The following is a 19,196-nucleotide window of genomic DNA, read 5'->3' on the forward strand; positions in this document are numbered from 1 at the left end:
ATGCTGCCCTAGCCAGCGACGTCCTCGTCCCTTTAACAAATAAAGGGGAAAAAAAATCAGAGCAGGATAACGGTATGTATGTAATTGAGTTTCTCCTTCAAAGCCAAGCCATTTATCCTTTTTTTTTGCTATTTCACTATAAATTTCCATTTCTATATTCACATTTGAAATTGCCTGTCAAAAAAATTGCCTGTACATTTTGAACATATATATATTAAGAGACTTTATACAGAGATTCATATGCAAATAAAGAGATGTATTTGGAAACTAAAATTCTTGACCATTAATTTTAGAAAACTGCATAGACACAATCACAAAAGAAAATGTCATCACTTTATACTCACGATACCCATCTTTACTGAAGATAGTTCCAAATATTTTCTCACACTCTGTGAACCAACACAGGATCACAGAAGAACAATCTGCAAAAAAGTCTAAATAATGCTTAAGCTCACACTATTGGGATATATGTACAACATTGGAGTGTAAGGTTTCACAAGATCTAGAGGTTTACCAAGGGATCACTGATCCAGTCATGTGACTGCGCTGCTTTTATCTAAGTATTAATCCTCTTCAAATTCTCTCCAACTCTCCATCGGAAGAAAAAACATGGCAAACGACAGGCAAAAGGTTGTCCTGATTACTGGATGCTCCTCTGGAATTGGTTTAAAGCTTGCTATCCATCTTGCAAACGATACCACGAAACAATTTTATGGTAGGTGTTCTGTTTACTAGGTGCTAACTCAAAGGAAATAATTTAGTAATACCTGAATATGGGTGCCTCATGTCAATCTTTGCAAGGGCACTTAGGAATGGACAGCTAGTGTTAGCCTTACTTGTGACGTTCACCTCCCAGGGACAAATAAGAACAAAACATTGGTAACATGGCTGCTTAAGTGCATTAACTAAACAGACGTTTTTTAAACCAGAAAAAATATATAGGAATTACATCTTCATCTTTTGCCTTAATATATTTTGTGACATCTTTGCTCCGGAATGATGTTCCAAAAGAATTAATTGTAATTCATCACAAACGCCGGGTCTAATGTTCCAGGGGCAAGCACAAATCCTACTAAATATAATGAAGAATTTCGATTGAGTTATTTGGTTTTGAAAAAACGGAGTAGTGACCATTAAACTACGGGATTATTACAGAAGCCTGTTCTGGGTCTTTCATGTCCCTTTTCAGAAGACAATCTACTGTCCTTACCTAGTTTAGCTGACATGCATTTCTAGACCTACAGCAATGCACTTAACTCTTAATTTTACCACTTCTTACTCATTCACAAGATATCGGCATTGCTGTCTGGGCTAGCATTTGTTTCCCATCCCCTACTGCCTTGATAAGGTGGTACTGAGCTGCCTTCTTCATCCATCAGAGTCTGGAATGCTGTTAGAAGGGAATGCACAGTTTTGACTCAGGATGGAAACTCATGATCTCATTCTCAGGAGTAATAAGTGCTAGTGACACCCACACTCATGACTGAATAATAGAAAGTGACCAATATTTTCAGGATCTACATCATAATTAAATTTCTCTTAGCATCACAGGTATATCCAATTCTGAATTTAATTGTAACAATTCATAAACTAGATTAGTTTGCAAATTGCTACAAATATAGGAATGTAGGGATAGCATATTGTTTTCAATGTATTATCTGAGCTTCTTCACTCAATTGGTGCACTATAAAGACTCCCAGGTAATTAATAATCGCTACATAAAAGTGCACATTTTTGCACATTCATATGCAGAACATTATTATACGAAAATGTGCCAAAGGTTTTGAATGGTCACTTTTGTCAGTAAAACTATAATTTTACATTTTAACTGCTATCAATTTTTTAGTTAAAACTGATAATCCATTTCTACTTCATTTTCTGAATTTATTTGAAAGCTTGCTGATGTGCATGAGTAACCTGAGCAGTGAAAAGATTTCTTTTTTTGTTGTCAGAAATTAGCATGATTCCCACCTGGATCAAAAACTGAGCCTGTGATATTTATGTGCTCACCTACTCCATTCTGTATTTGTGCAACCTTTGTGAGACAGACAGGCAATCACAAGCAGTTTCAAACATAGTGATAAATTGCAACGCACAGACAAATTACATCCTCAAATAATATGGAATTTAAAAAAGGTATTCATTGCCATTGAGCTGAACTCTTCAAGAAATTAGAATTCTACTCTGACTCATTTGGGGAATATATCAGCAGCTACAAATACCTGAATCAAAGACTTTGCAATAAATTAATATATTCTGTAAATTAGATTTAGAAGTATAAAACTGCCCCTTATCACAACAGCTTGAAAACAATTTTCAACTTCCAACACCTGACTTTAAATACTTCAGACTGTTCATGGATTGAAATGGTTTTTAAAGGACAAACATTGATCTGAAATGACAGTCACAATCACCTGACTACAGTTTGAGGCGTGTTCAGGAAACCAACGAAGAATAAACAAATCCATCTGAACAGAAATGACCATATTATCTAAAGATATTGAACACAGTCACGGAGTCAGGCTTCAATAAAGTGGCATCTTCCATTTCAATTTGCATGTGCTGGGGCACACATTGGATTGTGAAGGTTTGCTTGCAGATTATCCAGCTTGCATGAAAGCAATAATGCCAGACTTGGACAAAAAAAACCTGAAAGAACTGTGGATGCTGTAAATCAGGAACAAAAACAGAAGTTGCTGGAAAAGCTCAGCAGGCCTGGCAGCATCTGTGAAGGCAAAAACAGGGTTAACGTTTCAGGTCCAGTGACCCTTCCTCAGAACAGAATGCTAGACTTGGAAATGTATAAAGGGCCCAGTGAAAAAGCAAATTGAAGAAGCAACGATTCACTGAGAACTCAAAAGATATCTGAGAATACACTACTGCTGAGGATACAAGTCAACTATTGAAAAACAACTCTAGTCTCAGTTTATAATCTAGCACTTTAAGGATTCTAAGGACTCTTAAACCGTGTAGCCTTTATTCTTCCTCTCTGTACAAGACCATCTCTCTCCTTTTAAAACTTTACAGTTGCTTTCGTATGTTTGATGTTACTTTTTATAATTTTTCTTGGGGTTAGTGAGTAATAAAATTCAGCTTTCTTTCACTCAAGAAGATCTTATAATTGGCTTTTTAATATTGAGTAATCCTAAATTTTTTAACTGAGGTGTGAGATACCTGCTTGCTAATTAGAATTAAAAGAAGTTTGCTACAACTGACCTAGATGGTTAAAAAGAGATCAAATTTACACTGGTGCTAAGATTTTCAGCAAACGTTTTGTCATTATTTTCTCGTGTAAATAAAGTTCCTGGACAGGTGCAGACAAATTTACTGTGAAATAAATTACTTATAACATGGTCTAAAAAAACCTGTGAACTGGTAACGACTCTTGACTTCTACTGGACCCATCCAGCAAATTTTTACCTTCTTTATCTATCTCTTAACATTCCACTGTAACAGCAAAATTCTTGTGTTGTTAATTAAGAAAGTCTTGCTGTTATTCAAACTGCCTTGTTTATTTCAAACACACAGTATACTCACCGCAAACATGAAACTAAGAACTGATTATCCTTAAGAGGATTTGTCTCTTTACATAAAGATATGATGCTCTTGCACTGAAGGCAAATCTTTTGATTGTGATTAATGTACAGGAACCCTCAGCCCTAGAATTAAGCCTGAGCGATGCAGTTGCAGAGAACCATGTAAACATAAAGTAGAGATAATAACCATTCAGCTCATCAGTGTCAGCAAAAAAAAGTCTAATGTCACATTTCATTTCTAATACTACTTCCTGATGATATTCTGCCAGTATTGACACATTGAAGCCAAACAATTCATAACATTCTAAAACACACAACATTCAAAATCAAACGTTCAAGAAATAATGAATTGATCTATCTCCCTAAGCTAATAGACCATTTAAGAATTCCAGGATCCACAACCATATCTTTGTCTAATTCTAATCTGTTCTTACTTGGGCTGTACCTTATTTGAGTCCCAAGGTTCATTGAAACCCTTCAATGACTGAGATAAAAGTAACGCTCAAACTGTCAGCAAATCGGGGGAAGTGTCAATGTTCCTGTCTGACAAACTTAATATACTTTTAATTCACATAATGTAACATTAAAGCAAACATGAACATCAACATTTAAGGCCCTTGCTGTAAACAGAAATCCAAAACCATATCTGAGCATATTTTAACGAAAAATGTACAACAGTTCAATCCATCATTTTTCTCCTCATTCTGTGTATTTATACTGGATTAGTACTACCTGTGGGCTGAAATTTTATACCCCATGCTGGGTGTGGCCTAGCAGGATGGGCGAAATCAGATACAATGGCATGGGCAAGGTGCTATTGCCTACACACCTCCACTGGATTTTACCACCAGAGAAGGCAGGAGGTTGGGTGGGGGGGTGGTGGAAGGGGGTGGCGCACGTGGATATGTCAGGCATCCCACTAGCCTCTGGGCCAATTGAGACCCTAAGTGTCAAAAGATGAACATTTAAGGGCATCCTGCAGGCACTGTTATTTTATCCAGTGGTGGACAGCGACCTGTGGCAAGTTCACCAGTATATGTGGGTTTGGCAGGGGCCTGGGGAGAGACCGTCCATACTGGCTCACTCCCTTCTTGCTTCCCACTCCCTGCAAGCTGTCTATGCCAGCTGGAGAAACACGAGGGAGAGAGGAATGGAAGGATACACCAATATCGGGAGATGCTGTAGATTAGGAGGTGGCTCACATGAAGCAGAAACATCAGCGTTGGCCAATGGGCTGAATGGCCCGTTTGTGCTGTGAAGTTCTGTAATTTTGCTTGAGTCTATGCATTGAACCACATAATAGTTTTAATTACTGAGGAAACAAAAAATCCTGCAAGCAACATCTCTTTCCAAAAATAATTGTAACTAACCACAAGATCATGTAGTGCCATGTTGTTAGACGAGTCATCACACAGCATTATAGTGTGCTTTTATTAACATCGAAGTAAAAGCTACAAGTAGTAATTGACATTTGGATCTGGACTATAAACGTTTGCACTGTAGGACTAATTGAATAGCTCTATCACACCAGGGCTCTGTGTGGCCTCTCAGTTGGGTGTGAAAGATCCCATAGTTCTATTCAAAGAGGAGCAAGAAAGTTCTCCAGTGTCCATCAATATTATCCCTCAGCTAATCCCTGGCAGCACTTGTGGACAGAAAACAGAGTTAACGTTTCAAGTCCAGTAATCATGTTCTGAGGAAGCGTCACTGAACTTGAAACGCTAACTCTATTTCTCTCCCCACAGATGCTGCCAAACCTGCTGAACTTCTCCAGCAATTTCTGCTTTTTGCGTACTTAGATCCCCAGCATCCGCAGTTCTTAGTTTTACTTTAGCGTTTAATTTCCTACCATAGTTTGTCAAAGGCTGAGCTTGGCACAGCTGATCTGGGGTTGGATCTCCTCATCAATTGAGCATTTCAAAAGAACAAGAGGTGGCTACCAAGATGTGGGAATTGCTCAACATATTCCAGAGTATTCTTTCCAATGTCTGTGGGTGATGGAATATTTGACTGCTTAGGTCTGGTTTGATATGAGTTTTGCTTTTGGCTTCACTTTAGGACACCATTCTCGTACGTAAACTCGAAGAGATCAAGATGTGGGTTTTGCATTTGGCTCACTCCAGGACACCATTCTTGTACATGGAATCGGAGAGATGAAGATCTGAGTTGTGCATTTGGCATGTATGTAGAATTGAAGAGATCAAGAGCCCAGCCATGATCCTATTAAATGGTGGAGAAGGCTCAAAGGGGTTGAACAGCCGACTCCTGTTTATGTTTCTTATAGTCTTAAGAGGCAGCGTGCAAATAAGGTGCAGAATGGGCTGTGAAATCCTGCATGCTGTATCTCATGGGTCTTATCCTCACTTAGCTATAAAGTCTTTTAGGACAACCTACGCTCATGAAAAACACTTTAGAAATGCAAACCTTTCTTTATGATTTGATGACGCTGGCAAAATGTAGGTTTGGTCAAGAAGTGCAAGTGAAAACTTAAATGACAGTGCAATATATGATTACTTTTTTTTAAAATTCACTTTTCTTTTCAAAACAGTTATTGCTACCATGAGAAATTTAAACAGGAAAGGGCAGCTGGAAGCAGCTGCTGGAGATACTCTAAACAAGACGTTACACATCAGACAGCTTGATGTCTGCAGTGATGAGTCAGTGGCAGAATGCCTCAATAGTATTCAAGATAAAAGAGTTGATATACTAGGTAAGAAATTAAATTATAACGTCCTAAATTGTGACATGTCCAAATGCTTTACTCTTTAATTGCTTCATCAATAAGATCATTAGTGGTCATGGGTTTGGAAAGTGCAGTCTATGGCGTTTTGGTGAATTTTTGCTGTGTATCTTGCACTTGGTACACACCACTGCTCCTGAGCATCAATGGCGGAGGGAGTGGATGCTTGTGGATGTGGTGCCAAACAGCAGGCTGCTTTGTCCTGGATGGTGTCAAGTTTCATTAATGGGGCTACACTCATGGCTACAGTGAAGGGCAAAGAGCTAAGAGGTTGCTTCAATGTTTTAAAGGCACACAAGCAATCAGGTTCCCACAATAGCAGAGGATGGGGTGGATTACGATTTTTGTACAGGTGGTCTTTAGCTACATGCACACCTAGGCAGGCAGGGACAGTCTTTGCGATCCTCAATGCCAAGATGGGATTTTGTCTCCACAAGGACTGCAAGGTGGTCACTCCTACTAATATGGTCATGGACAGACACACCTGCCACAGGGAGATTGTTAAAGATGAGTTCAAGTGTATTTTTCCCTCTTGTTGGTTCCTTCATCCAGTCCAGCAGTAATGTCCTTTAGGACCCAACCAGTTTGGGCAGTAGTGCAATTACTAAGCCACTCCTGGTCCAAATCTCAAGCTAGACTACATTCTGAGACCTTTGCTACCCTTGGTGATTCCTTCAAGTTATACTCAACATGGAGGAGTTTTTTTTTTTAATTCATTCACAGGACAGGAGCATCACTGGCCAGGCAGCATTTATTGCCCGTCCCGAGGGCACTTAAGGGTCAACCACATTGCTGTGGGTCTGGATACACATGTAGGCCGGACCAGGTAAGGATGGCGGTTTCATAAGTGAAAAGGACTTTAGGGAACGAGATGGGTTTTTCCTGACAATTGACTATGGATTTGTGGTCATCATCAGACTCTTAATTCCAGATTTTTATTGAATTCAAATTTCATCTGCCATGGTGGGATTTGAACCCTGGCCTTCAGAACATTACCTGGGTCTCTGGATTAAGAGTTCAGCGATAATACCACTAGGCAGTCTCCTTCATCACCAGCTGGAGTGGTACACACTAATCAGCAGGAGGCTCCCTTGCTCCTGTTTGACTTGATGCCATGAGACCTCATGGAGCCCAGGGTCAATGTTGAGGGCTCCTGGGTAACTCCTTCCTGACTGTACACCACTGTGCGACCTCCTCTGCGGAGCCTGTCCTGTCCCAGCAGCAGGCACCGAGATGTCATGGACTGTAAGGTATGATTCTGTGAGAGTGACTGTCAGGCTGTTGCTCGGTTAGTCTCTGAGACAGCTCCGCAGAGCTTGGTAACAAGCGCTTTGCAAGGTCAACACAGCTGAATCCTTTATTTTGTTGGAGACTTTTTTACAGCTTGATACAACCATTTGAGAGGGCAATTAAAGAGTCAACTATGTTATAGCTGGAGTCGCAAGGCAGCGAGACCAGGGGAAGGAGAGCAGTTCTCCTTAGCGAACGATGTTGGTTTTAACATCAATCATAAGGTTTTCAATTCCAGACTTTTTGTAGAAGTCAACTTCCATCATCATGGGGTAATGGATCCCCAGATCACTACCTGGGTCTGGATCACTAGGTTCAACAAAATACCATGGTGCCATTGCCTTCCCCTTAAAGACTGTGAGAGTGCACAACCATAGAAAGAGATGAGGCCTCCTCAACGAGTGAGTATGAAGTGCAGAGTGCAAGGAAGTAGTTAGTAGCTCGAGAGGATAAGGTGGGTGTGAGCCTGGTAATTGACATCATGCATGTGATACTGAGGCTTACAGTCCACCAACCTTTAGTGAGCTCCATGTGCAGTGGCACAGTTCGATTGAGAGGGAGGTCACAAAGAGAAAATGGCACCATTTACGCCTGCAAAGCACATCATCGGCATTTTGCAGGATTGCTTGCCATCCCTTTAAGGCAGGACCATCAGCACTGAGGAGGGCTGCTATCCATGTTTAGGCTGATGGGCCTCTCCTTTTGATGTGGTCAGATTGGAAGGTAATGGACCTTCTCCCCACTCTATGCCCGCTCAGCAGTATCTAGGGAACACAATCGGTGAACCTGGGAGCAATCCCTGATTTCTTAGGGGAAGCATTTCTGTTCTTCTGACACTGGCCATCACAGGCTGAGGGGAAGCTCTGAGCCTGCAGCATTTGAAGTGATGTCCCGATTTCTTCCAAATATGCGGCCAGGCCTTTCAAACCAAAGGAGCACAAACATCCAGCCTACTTGCCACACAATATGTCGTACACATCTCACCTCCCTAAGTAATGCACTGAAAACCACATGACAATGTGAGGTAACTCACCCTACACATTGGGCGAAATGAATCCATTCAACACATTCACCATCAGAGTTTAATTTCTAAAGGGAAAATTCTACTCATTCTCTGGTTTCTTTAACTTCAATTACCCAGCCAATTCTTTAACAATCAGCTTTCTTAGATCCTGGATTTTATAATGACCTCTATTTTTCTCTAAAAAATTATTCTTAATCAGTTGTTCAAAGCACTAAGAGGTATTTAAGGTAAGGGGTAGAGGTTTGAGGGAATGTGAGGAAATATCTTTTCATCCAGGGGTCGTTTGGAATCTGGAACTCACTGCCTACAAGGGTGATAGAGGCACTAACCCTAATAAACATTGAAGTATTTAGATGTGCATTTGCGATGCCAATGTATACAAGACTAGGGGCCAAATGCTAGATAATGGGATGAGAATAGTTCATTGGTCACTTTTGACTAGCACAGACCTGATGGGCTGGAGTACCTTTTTCTGTGCGGTACACCTCTATGAGGCAAATCTGCACTCTCTACAAAGTACTGAGGCATTAAAGCTACTTCTGTTAATTCCCCAATGAACACAGCAGACCTAATTGCAAAATCTTCTTTATTTAAGTTCTGAAAAGCTCCAATAGACCGTTTTCAAAGCCTAATCCAGATCATTCCTGGCCAAACTCGAGTTTTGTGCGATCCGTGTGAAGACCAACGAGCAATAAAAACCAAAGTGGTCGAATTCACGCAATGAGGCAAGATTTCACTTATCATACATTTTACTGAAAGTGAAATAACTCTATAGAAACTGGTATCCAGTCACCAAGTCACCATTTATTTACACATAATTGTTCTTGACTATAGTATTGCCTCATTCAGTCAGACACCAGATTGTTAGTAACTCTGGCACTCACCTTTTCTATATGTCAGCCAGGGCTCCCTGATTGGACCAGATAAACAGCCACAATCAGGGTCCTGAAGAAGGGTAATACCCAAAACGTTGACTGCCCCTTTCCTCCAGATGCTGCCTGGCCTGCTGTGTTCTTCCAGCCTCCTGTTTGTCTACCTTGGATTCGAGCGTCTGCAGTTTGTTTTTTGTCTCTAACTCACATTCTGTAACGTCCAGCTGGCAGATTTCATTACAATCACTACAGAAACAAATCAAATCAAACATGAATTAACAGTCAATATAAACTATACATTTCACATAAAACAAAAAATATAACAAAGATTGACCACATGAATTGATTAATTGAACTTATTTCAACCAAAAAGCTCTGAACTTTCTTAGTTAGAAGTGCAGACACTTCATTTGACATTTTCACCTGATAGCTGCTCCCTCCCAACACAGGTTTCAATGTAATGGTCTTCAACAAAAAAGCAGACTTATACAAAATTCCCTCAGTTCCATTCATGGAGTCTTGATGGGCATGGATGTCCTCAGAATGATTTTTATCTCAATCATTACTATTATTCCTGTGCCAGTCCATCAATTGGTTCCTTTAAAATAATTAAAACAGCAACAATCAACATTTTCTTTAAAATCTCCACTCCTACCCCCAGCCTCTGAGCCCTTGTTTCTCTAACTGCATTGCTGCCTTTTCTCCCTTTTCCTCCAGCCAATTGGGCAACAGCAATGCCACGGACCCATTTGTGCCAAATCAAACGCAAGCTTGTCCCTTTATTGCAAACCAGGCATTCCAACCTCAGAACTTGTCTTGGTATTATCTCGATCATGAGCACAATATAAACTGACACTCCCTACACAGTATTAAAGAATCGTAGAATCCCTACAGTGTGGAAACAGGCCCCTTGGCCCAACAAGTCCACACTGACCATCAGAGCATCCCACCCAGACCCATCCACCTATAACCCACCCCTGAACACTATGGGCAATTTAGTATGATCAATCCACCTAGCCTGCACATCTTTGGATTGTGGGAGGAAACTGGAGCACCCAGAGGAAACCCACACACACGGGAAGAATGTGCAAACTCCACACAGATAGTTGCCTGAGGCTGGAACTGAACCTGGGTCCCTGGCACTGTGAGGCAGCAGTGCTAACCACTGAGCCACCGTGCCACCCCATTTTTTGTTCACTTCAAGCACTATACATTTTTCATTCACTTGTGGGATGTCAATGTTGCTGGCTGGGCCTTGAGAAGGTAGTGGTGAGCTGCCTTCCTGAACCGCTGCAGTCCATGTACTGTAGGTATACTCCCATGACCCTTCGGAAGGGAGTTCCAGGATTTTGACCCAGCAACAGTTAAGGAACAACAATATATTTCCAAGTCAGGATGGTCAGTGGCTCGGAGGGGAACTTGCAAGTGGTGGTGTTCCCATGTATCTGCTGCCCTTGTCCCTCTAAATAGAAGTGGTTATGGTTTGATGTTGCTGAGCTATGGCAAATTTCTGCAGTGCATCTTGTAGATGGTACACACTGTTGCTACTGAGCGTTAATGGTGAAGGGAATAGATTTTTGTGGATGTGGTCCTAACCAGTGGGCAGCTTTGTCCTGGATTGTTTTGAGCTTCTTGAGTGTTGTTGGAGCTATGCTTAACCAGCCAAGTGGGGAATATTCCATCACACTCCTGACTTGTGCCTTGTAGATGGTGGAGAGGAGGTGAGTTACTCACTTGAGGATTCCTAACCTCAAACCTGCTCTTGTAAGCATTGTGTTTACAATTGTAAATCCAATTGAGTTTATAGCCAATGGTGAATCCCCAGGATGTCAATGATGGTATTGCCATTGAATGTCAAGGGATGATGGTTAAGTTGTCTATTCTTGGGTATGGTTATTACCTGACATTTGTATGGCATGAATGCTACATCATCTGAAATCATTGGTCTGTTCGCTCAAATGCATGTTCATTTGCCTTTTATGATAAAACTGAGCATTTCAAAGCCTTCTTTCATGTCTTATAAATTTTCCCAGTAAATAATGCAGGTATTGGAAAGATTGGCCCAATAGAAAGTCTCAGCATCCAGGAAATGAAGAGTATATTCGACACAAACTTTTTTGGAGCTGTTCGGATGATCAAGGCTGTGCTGCCAGACATGAAGCAGAGAAAGAGTGGGCATATTGTTATGATGAGCAGTGTGATGGGACTCCAAGGTACCACAACACCTTCAGTTCAATTCATAAATAATTTTTGTTTCAAAGTATACTGAATATTCTAAAGTAAATTTGGGTCATCTGTGCAGGTTTAAAGAGCTGTGCTTGGTTGTTTAATGCGATATCAAAATAACATGCTTTCTGCAAGGGGCTTACTCCTACCTTCTATGTTTCCATATTAGAAATAAAATATGGTGAGATTTACAATGCCGGGCAAAGTTATAGGTATTAAGAGATGAACGAGGTGCAGTTGCTGGAGAGTTTGATAGAATAGTGTAAAGATTAAATATATATTTTGTCCCTTTTTTATTCTCCATGGCATGTGATCTTCACTAGCCAGGTCAGCATTAATTGCCCATCCCTAACTTTTTTTATTCAATTGTGGGACAGGGGTGTCCCTGGCTCAGCCAACATTTATTGTCCATCCCTAGATGCCCTTGAGAAGAGTCAGAGTTGTAGAAGGTGGTGATGAGCTGCCTTCCTGAACCGCTGCAGTCCAAGTGCTGTAGGTGCATTCACAATGCCCTTAGGGAGGGAATTCTAGGATTTTGAGCCAGAGACACTAAAGGAACGTTGATATATTTCCAAGAGCGGATGGTGCTCTATTGAAGAACATCAGCCAGAAAATTAAACAGCCTCAAAAATCAAAATATTTTGGTTTCTGTGACCTTTCTGCAATGTGACTCAAATCTACACAATTCTGTTTGCAACCTATACATGCAACTACCTAAACAAAAGTTCCCAGGGAAGATTGAGACAAGGATCCATTAAGGCCCAATCACCAATTCTGTGCCTTCACACTGCTGGGGGAAAAGAGGTACTCCGTCAATATTGTGGAAATCAGGGAAACTTGAGGCAATGTAATAGAATAGAATGAGGGGAGGTGATGGCCGAGTGGTATTATCACTGGACTGTTAATCCAGAGACCCAGATAATGTTCTGTGAACCAGGATTCGAATCCTGCCATGGCAGATGGTGGAATTTGAATTCAATAAAATATCTGGAATTCACAATCTAATGATGACCATGAATCCATTGTTGATTATTAGGAAAAACCCATCTAATTCACTAATGTCCTTTAGGAAAGGAAACTGCCATCCTTACCTGGTCTGGCCTACACATAATTCCAGACCCACAGCAATGTGGTTGACTCTTAACTGCCCTCTGGACAATAAATGCTGCCTAGTCAGCAACACCCTCATCCCATTAATGAATGAAAAAAAACAGAATAGCAACATCCTTGCCTTTCCATTTGCAATCTGAGCATTAACAAGCACATAGAAGCGGTCAGAAATTTGAACACCATATTTTACTCTTCGTAGCCGTGATTATTTTGCAAACTTTAAAGTTCTTTCAACGCCTTGAAATTGTAATTTTAAATGTGTTAGCACATCCTCTTTTATTTCCAAAGTCAGAATAAGTTGCAAAATATATAAACTGAGAGTGGACAAGCCCTCTTGGCATTTCCACATTGATCCTAGTAATTTAGAGTCACCTTAACAACAAAATGATCAGCTGAGCTAATCCCAACTGAACTTTATCAGTTAGGTGGCTAGGAAAAGATAACTGTCTCACATCAGTTTGAGGAATTATCAATATCAATCCAAGAAGGATGAAGGAGAATTATCCACATTTTTCTCATTGATAAAACTGAACTAAATCATGGCTGAATAGAAACAATTTACTATGAAGATCCAAGTAAATTACTGATGTCTAGTCAGCAAATTCTAGTAATGCAAAAAAAAAGTGGACCCTTCTAGACTGGGAATTTAATATTGCAGCTTAGAAACGACAGTAGGACATACGAGAGGAGGTGACCCAGTGTGGAACTGGAGGAGCACAGCAGATCAGGCAGCATCAGAGGAGCAGGAAAAGTTGACATTTTGGGTCGGGACCCTTCTTCAGAAAATGGCCCGAAACGTCAACTTTCTTGCTCCTCTGATGCTGCTTGGCCGGCTGTGCTCCTCAGCTCCACACTGTGTTGTCTCTGACTCCAGCATCAGCAGTTCTTACTATCTCTATATGAAAGGAGGAGTACTTTTACCGATCAAGAGTAACAAAGGCAATAGGAGAAAAGGATCCAGCTATCAACAAGATAAAATTGGAATCAATATGTATAGAATGAAATATGACAAAAGACACTAATAGTTGACCATCTCCAATAAGAGACAATTTAACCATCGTTTGTGATATTCGATGGCGTTATCATCATTGAATCCCCCACTATCTACATCCAGGGAATTACCACTGACCAGAAACTGAATTTAACTAACCATGTAGGAGCAACACAGAACTTTAATTGTGGATGCCAGAACATACACAAAACCAAAAATCTTAATCTCAAAACATGATTCTTTCTTTTGCTCAGGAGTTGTATTCAATGATGTCTATGCTGCCTCTAAGTTTGCCATGGAAGGATTTTGTGAAAGTCTTGTGGTCCAGCTTCTTAAGTTCAATATATAGTAAGTAAATATATTTACTTGGGTACAACAATAAACCAGGTCAGTTGCAGACATGTTCTTGTTTGCATCAAGATGAGGAAGTGACGAGGTTAAGGATGGTCATATACATTGTTATGTTCAAACAACAATTTGTCACAGGTTAACAGTCAATGTCTTTGATTTCTGAAATTTGAGGTACACTGAGCAGAGAGAAAGGCATAATTAAACCTACACCATCTTTTGGTTCTTAAAGGTTTGCTGGTACCCTGGGAGCATGTTGCACATCTCTAATTTGTAGACATCAAGCCAGACATAAAAGATAAATGGGATTTAAAGAGCAAGAACAAAAAAAAAGCCAAATACCATACAAATAAAAGTTTTAAAAGTCAGTCCAATCAGTAGAATAAGTCTATGAACAATAAACTACTTCCTAATTGAGTTCATAGAGTGGATTCTCCTCTTAGGAAAGAGTCTGTCCATTGCAAATCCCACTCCACAACCTCCTCCATCCCTGCATTGCATTCTGACTCCAGTATGCTGCATATCTCCTTACAGCTACAATGCTTCATTCCACCACTGGTTCAGAATGATCTCCATTGCCAGTCTCTGGAACCCCTTCCCCAAACCCTTGAAACATATGATCTATTAAAGAACACCCAAATTCTGTATTATCAAATGCATTTTACTGTTCTTTATAGTGTTTCAATGATAGAACCTGGTCCAGTAAACACGGAATTTGAAATGAAACTCATGGAAGAAGTGTCACATTCCACATTTCCAGGAACAGACTCAGAGACAGTCCAGTATTTTAAAGATATCTACCTCCCGGCATCACATGACATCTTTGCCACAATGGGACAGACTCCAGATACAATTGCTAAGGTAATCTGCATTGATCTTTTTTAATATATAATTATTCATTCGTGGAATGTAGGCATCTTTGCCAAGGCCAGCATGTATTATCCATCCCTAATTTCTCTTGAAGTGAATGACTTGTTAGACCGTTTCAGAGAGCAGTCATGTCAACCACATTGCTGTGGGTCCACAGTTGCATATTGGCCAGACAAGGAAGGACACCAGATCTACTTCCCTTAAAGGCATCAGTGAACCATTTGGGTTTTTATGACAATGAATGAGAGTTACTTGGTTGCCAATAGGCTTTTCATTCCAAATGATTACAGACGTCAAATTCTACTGTGGTGAGATTCGAAACCTAGTCCCAGAATAACTCCGCAAAAAATTCTGGATTACCAATACCACTGTGCCCCTGCACCCCCATAAACCACAAGCTCAAATTACACCAAATAAAAATTACCCAAGACATATTAAGCAAATGATAGTTTCAAGTTTTCATATGACACTTCCCCTGATTATTTCAATACTGGCATTAATCAATTTATATTAAATTTGTCTCCACTTACACCAAAGGTAGAAGAGAACTATACAACCATTTTGTACAAGCATTCTTTTATGGTGGTTGGCTAGCTCAGTTGGCTGGATGGCTGGTTTACAATACAGAGTGATACCAACATCATGAGTTCAATTCTTGCCCTAGTGGAGGTTACTAGGAAAGATTTTCCTCAACACTCTCCCATTACCTGAGGGTGCAGTGACCCTTAGGTTAAATCACCACCAGTCATCTCTCTGTCTCAAATAACAGAGTGGGACCCTGCTGACTTCACCTTTACTTAATGCTCAAACTATTAACAATAACTGTTTTAAATTATACAAAACTATAAATTAACTGCCTGCATAAAATCAAATGCAACATCTTACTTCCTACTACCCCCCATTTTAATAATAAACATTAGTTTCCCATTGTAAATTCTTAAGCCCATTATAATAGACGTTAGCTATGTAAACCTGTCTCACACTGTAACCACACCCACCACCCAAAGGCAATGAACTTCTCTCTCTTCCCTGATTGCATTGACACACATATGGGTTAAATGGCCATGAACCTTGAGTTGTTGAGATTTCTTTTGTTCATTTGTGGGATGTGGGCATCGTTATCTGGGCCAGCATTTATTGCCCGTCCCTAGTTGCCCCTTGAAAAGGTGGTGGTGAGCTGCTTTCTTGAACCGTTGCAGTCCACCTATTGTAGGTCATCCCACAATGCCCTTAGGAAGGGAATTCCAGGATTTTGACGCAGTGATACAGTGAAGGAATGGCGATATAATTCCGAGTCAGGGTAGTGAGTGACTTGGAGGGGAACTTGGAGCTGGTGGTGTTCCCATATGTTTGATGCTCTTGTCCTTCTAGATGGAAGTGGTCATGGGTTTGGAAGGTGCTGTCTGAGGATCTTTGGTGAACTTCTGCAGTGCGTCTTGTAGATGGTACACACTGCTGTTACTGAGCGTCGGTGGTAGAGGGAGTGGATGCTTGTGGATGTGGTGCCAATTAAACAGGTGCGGTTTTGTCCTGAATGGTGTCAATCTTCTCGCGTGTTGTTGGGGCTGCACTCATCCAGGCAAGTGGGGAGCATTCCATCACACTCCTGACTTGTGCCTTGTAGATGGTGGACAGGCTTTGGAGAGTCAGGAGAGGAGTTACTCGCTGCAGTATTCCTAGCCCCTGACTTGCTCTTGTCGCCACTGCATTTATGTGGTGAGTCCAGTTGAGTTCCTGATCAATGATAACTCCCATGATGCTGATAGCGGGGGACATAGTGATGGTAATACGATTGGATGTCAAGGGTTAGTGGTTATATTGTCTCTTATTGGGGATGGTCATAGCCTAGCATTTGTGTGGCGCAAATGTCACTTCCCACTTGTCAGCCCAAGCCTGGATATTGTCCAAATCTTGTTGCATTTGAACATGGACTGCTTCAGTATCTGAGGGGTCATGAATGGTGCTGAACATTGTGTGATCATCGGCAAACATCCCCACTTCTGACCTTATGATGGAGGGAAGGTCATTGATGAAGCAGCTGAAGATGGTTGGGCCTAGGACACTACCCTGAGGAACTCCTGCAGAGATATCCAGGAGCTGAGATGACTGACCTCCTACAACCATGACCATCTTCCTGTGTATCAGGTATGACTCCAACTACCAGCGAATTTGCCCTCTGATATCGATTGATTCCATTTTTGCTAGGGTTCCTCAATGCCACACTCGGTTGAATGTAGCCTTGATATCAAGGGCTGTCACTCTCACCTCACCTCTGGAATTCAGCTCTTTCGTCCATGTTTGAACCGAGGCTGTAATGAGGTCAGGAGCTGAGTGGCCCTGGCGGAACCCAAACTGGGCGTCACTGAGCAGGTTATTGCTGAGCAGGTGCTGCTTGATAGCACTGGTGATAACACCTTCCATCACTTTACTGATGATCAAGGGGAGACTGATGGGGCGGTAATTGGCCAGGTTGGATTTGTCCTGCTTTTAATGTACAGGACATACATGGGCAATTTTCCACATTGTTGGGTAGATACCAGTGTTGTAACTGAACTGGAACAGCTTGGCTAGGGGAGCGGCAAGTCCTGGAGCACAAGTCTTCGGTACCATTGCTGGAATGTTGTCAGGGCCCATAGCCTTTGCAGTATCCAGTGTCTCAAATTGTTGATATCACATGGAGTGAAATCGAATTGGCTGAAGACTGGAATGAATGACCGGTTTCCACACCGTACAATTTATGCAAAGCTGTGTAACCTCCAAGACTATAGAGGAATTCTATTTCAATAAATGGTACATTCTGGTTAATGGGGTCAACAATTTACTGTAAACCACTGTCTGTGTGGCCAGCACCATGACCAGCACAGCTAGTATCTCTGTACAGAGGTCTGTATTATCAACCTGTGGGATTGAAGAGCAAACAGGTGTCATTTACTGTCTGGGCAGCAAATCCCTACTGCCTCTGAGAAACTGGATAAACGCATCAATAAGCGAGTGATGATCAATGGATAGATGGCTTTTGCTTTTCCTTCAATCACTAGGAACAAGGAGTAGCGTGCAACCCATTTTACACCTCTCCGTTCCATCCCATGAGTTTTCTGCCTCATGGTTGGTCTCTGGTTCACTGTCTGCCGATGCTTCATCCTGATCTGTTTAAGTGACAGCTTTTATTTGTGGAGTAAGAACAGAAAGTGCTGGAGAAACTCAGCGAGCCTGGCAACATCTGCAGAGAAACAAACAGAGTTAACGTTTCGAGTCCAATCTGAGTTGTTTGTCATTGTCTTTCACTCACAGCAGGAGAAGGAGGAGGCAGGTCCTGAGTCTACCTCAGCTAGAACAAGAATTGAACTTGCACTACTCCAAAGTACATACCAGCCAACTGAGTTGACTGGCCTTTATTTTGCACCTCTACTAAAATTGAAGCAAACACTTGCAAAAGATTTATGAAAACAAAAGGGAAAAATGGAACATCTGGCCTCTTGTCTTTGTAATTTCCTCCAGCAACCCCTCCCCACTCCAGTAAAGCACAACTACTCATCTAATTCTGAACTCTTCAACCACAATTTCAAATCACTTCACCATTGTGCTTTCAGCCGGCCTGAGATCTCGTCTCTGGAATAACCTCACTAAATCTCTATAAACCCTTTTGAAGACACACCTTAACACCCATATCTTATGACCAAAAGCTTTTATCCTAATGTGGACCCCAGTCAGATAGTTATCCTATGCACTGTCTTGGATTTTTTTTTTTAAATCATGTCAAAGGAGCTATGTAAATGCAGATTGTTATTGTTCACTAATAAACAATCTGACTGAATGGTGGTTTCATAGCAGATACTGAGGATGATGACAAATTTAAACTGTCTCCAAACTGAAAATTCCTACAAACAAGAATACAAGTGATTTTTGATATAAATGATCATCAGTTTACACTTCACCAATTGTATTTCTTACTTTTCTCAAGGCAACCGTCAAAGTGATAAAAATGGAACGGCCAGTATTTCGTTACCAAACCAATACACTTTATACACCACTGACTGCAATGAAGTACGCTGACAATACAGGAAATATGTCAATCCGAATGTTTTACAACTTACTTTTTAATTATGGAACTTTCTTTAAAATAAGTTTAAACTGCCTCAGAATTATAACATGCAACTGCTTCCGCAGTGGTGCTGTTTCACCAAACTGA

At 41.0% G+C, this 19,196-nt stretch overlaps 1 protein-coding gene across 1 annotated transcript; it reads left to right on the forward strand.

The window, feature by feature from the left end:
• Nucleotides 1-609: 609 nt before the first annotated feature.
• On the forward strand, nt 610-19,196 carry rdh8a (retinol dehydrogenase 8a). Its single transcript, XM_020518506.2, has 6 exons — nt 610-715; nt 6,085-6,246; nt 11,496-11,675; nt 14,044-14,137; nt 14,815-14,998; nt 18,969-19,196. Exons 1-6 carry the CDS (start codon nt 610-612, stop codon nt 19,194-19,196), a joined length of 954 nt encoding a protein of 317 aa, XP_020374095.1.

This window comes from Rhincodon typus, chromosome 38 (genome assembly GCF_021869965.1).
Source record: "Rhincodon typus isolate 14 chromosome 38, sRhiTyp1.1, whole genome shotgun sequence".
Lineage (NCBI taxonomy): Eukaryota > Metazoa > Chordata > Chondrichthyes > Orectolobiformes > Rhincodontidae > Rhincodon > Rhincodon typus.

Coding starts and splice junctions, on each gene's coding strand:
- rdh8a (XM_020518506.2), top strand. CDS start 610: ATGGCAAACGACAGGCAAAAGGTTGTCCTGATTACTGGATGCTCCTCT. Junction 716..6,084: donor TACCACGAAACAATTTTATG/GTAGGTGTTCTG, acceptor TTTTCAAAACAG/TTATTGCTACCATGAGAAAT. Junction 14,999..18,968: donor CTCCAGATACAATTGCTAAG/GTAATCTGCATT, acceptor ACTTTTCTCAAG/GCAACCGTCAAAGTGATAAA.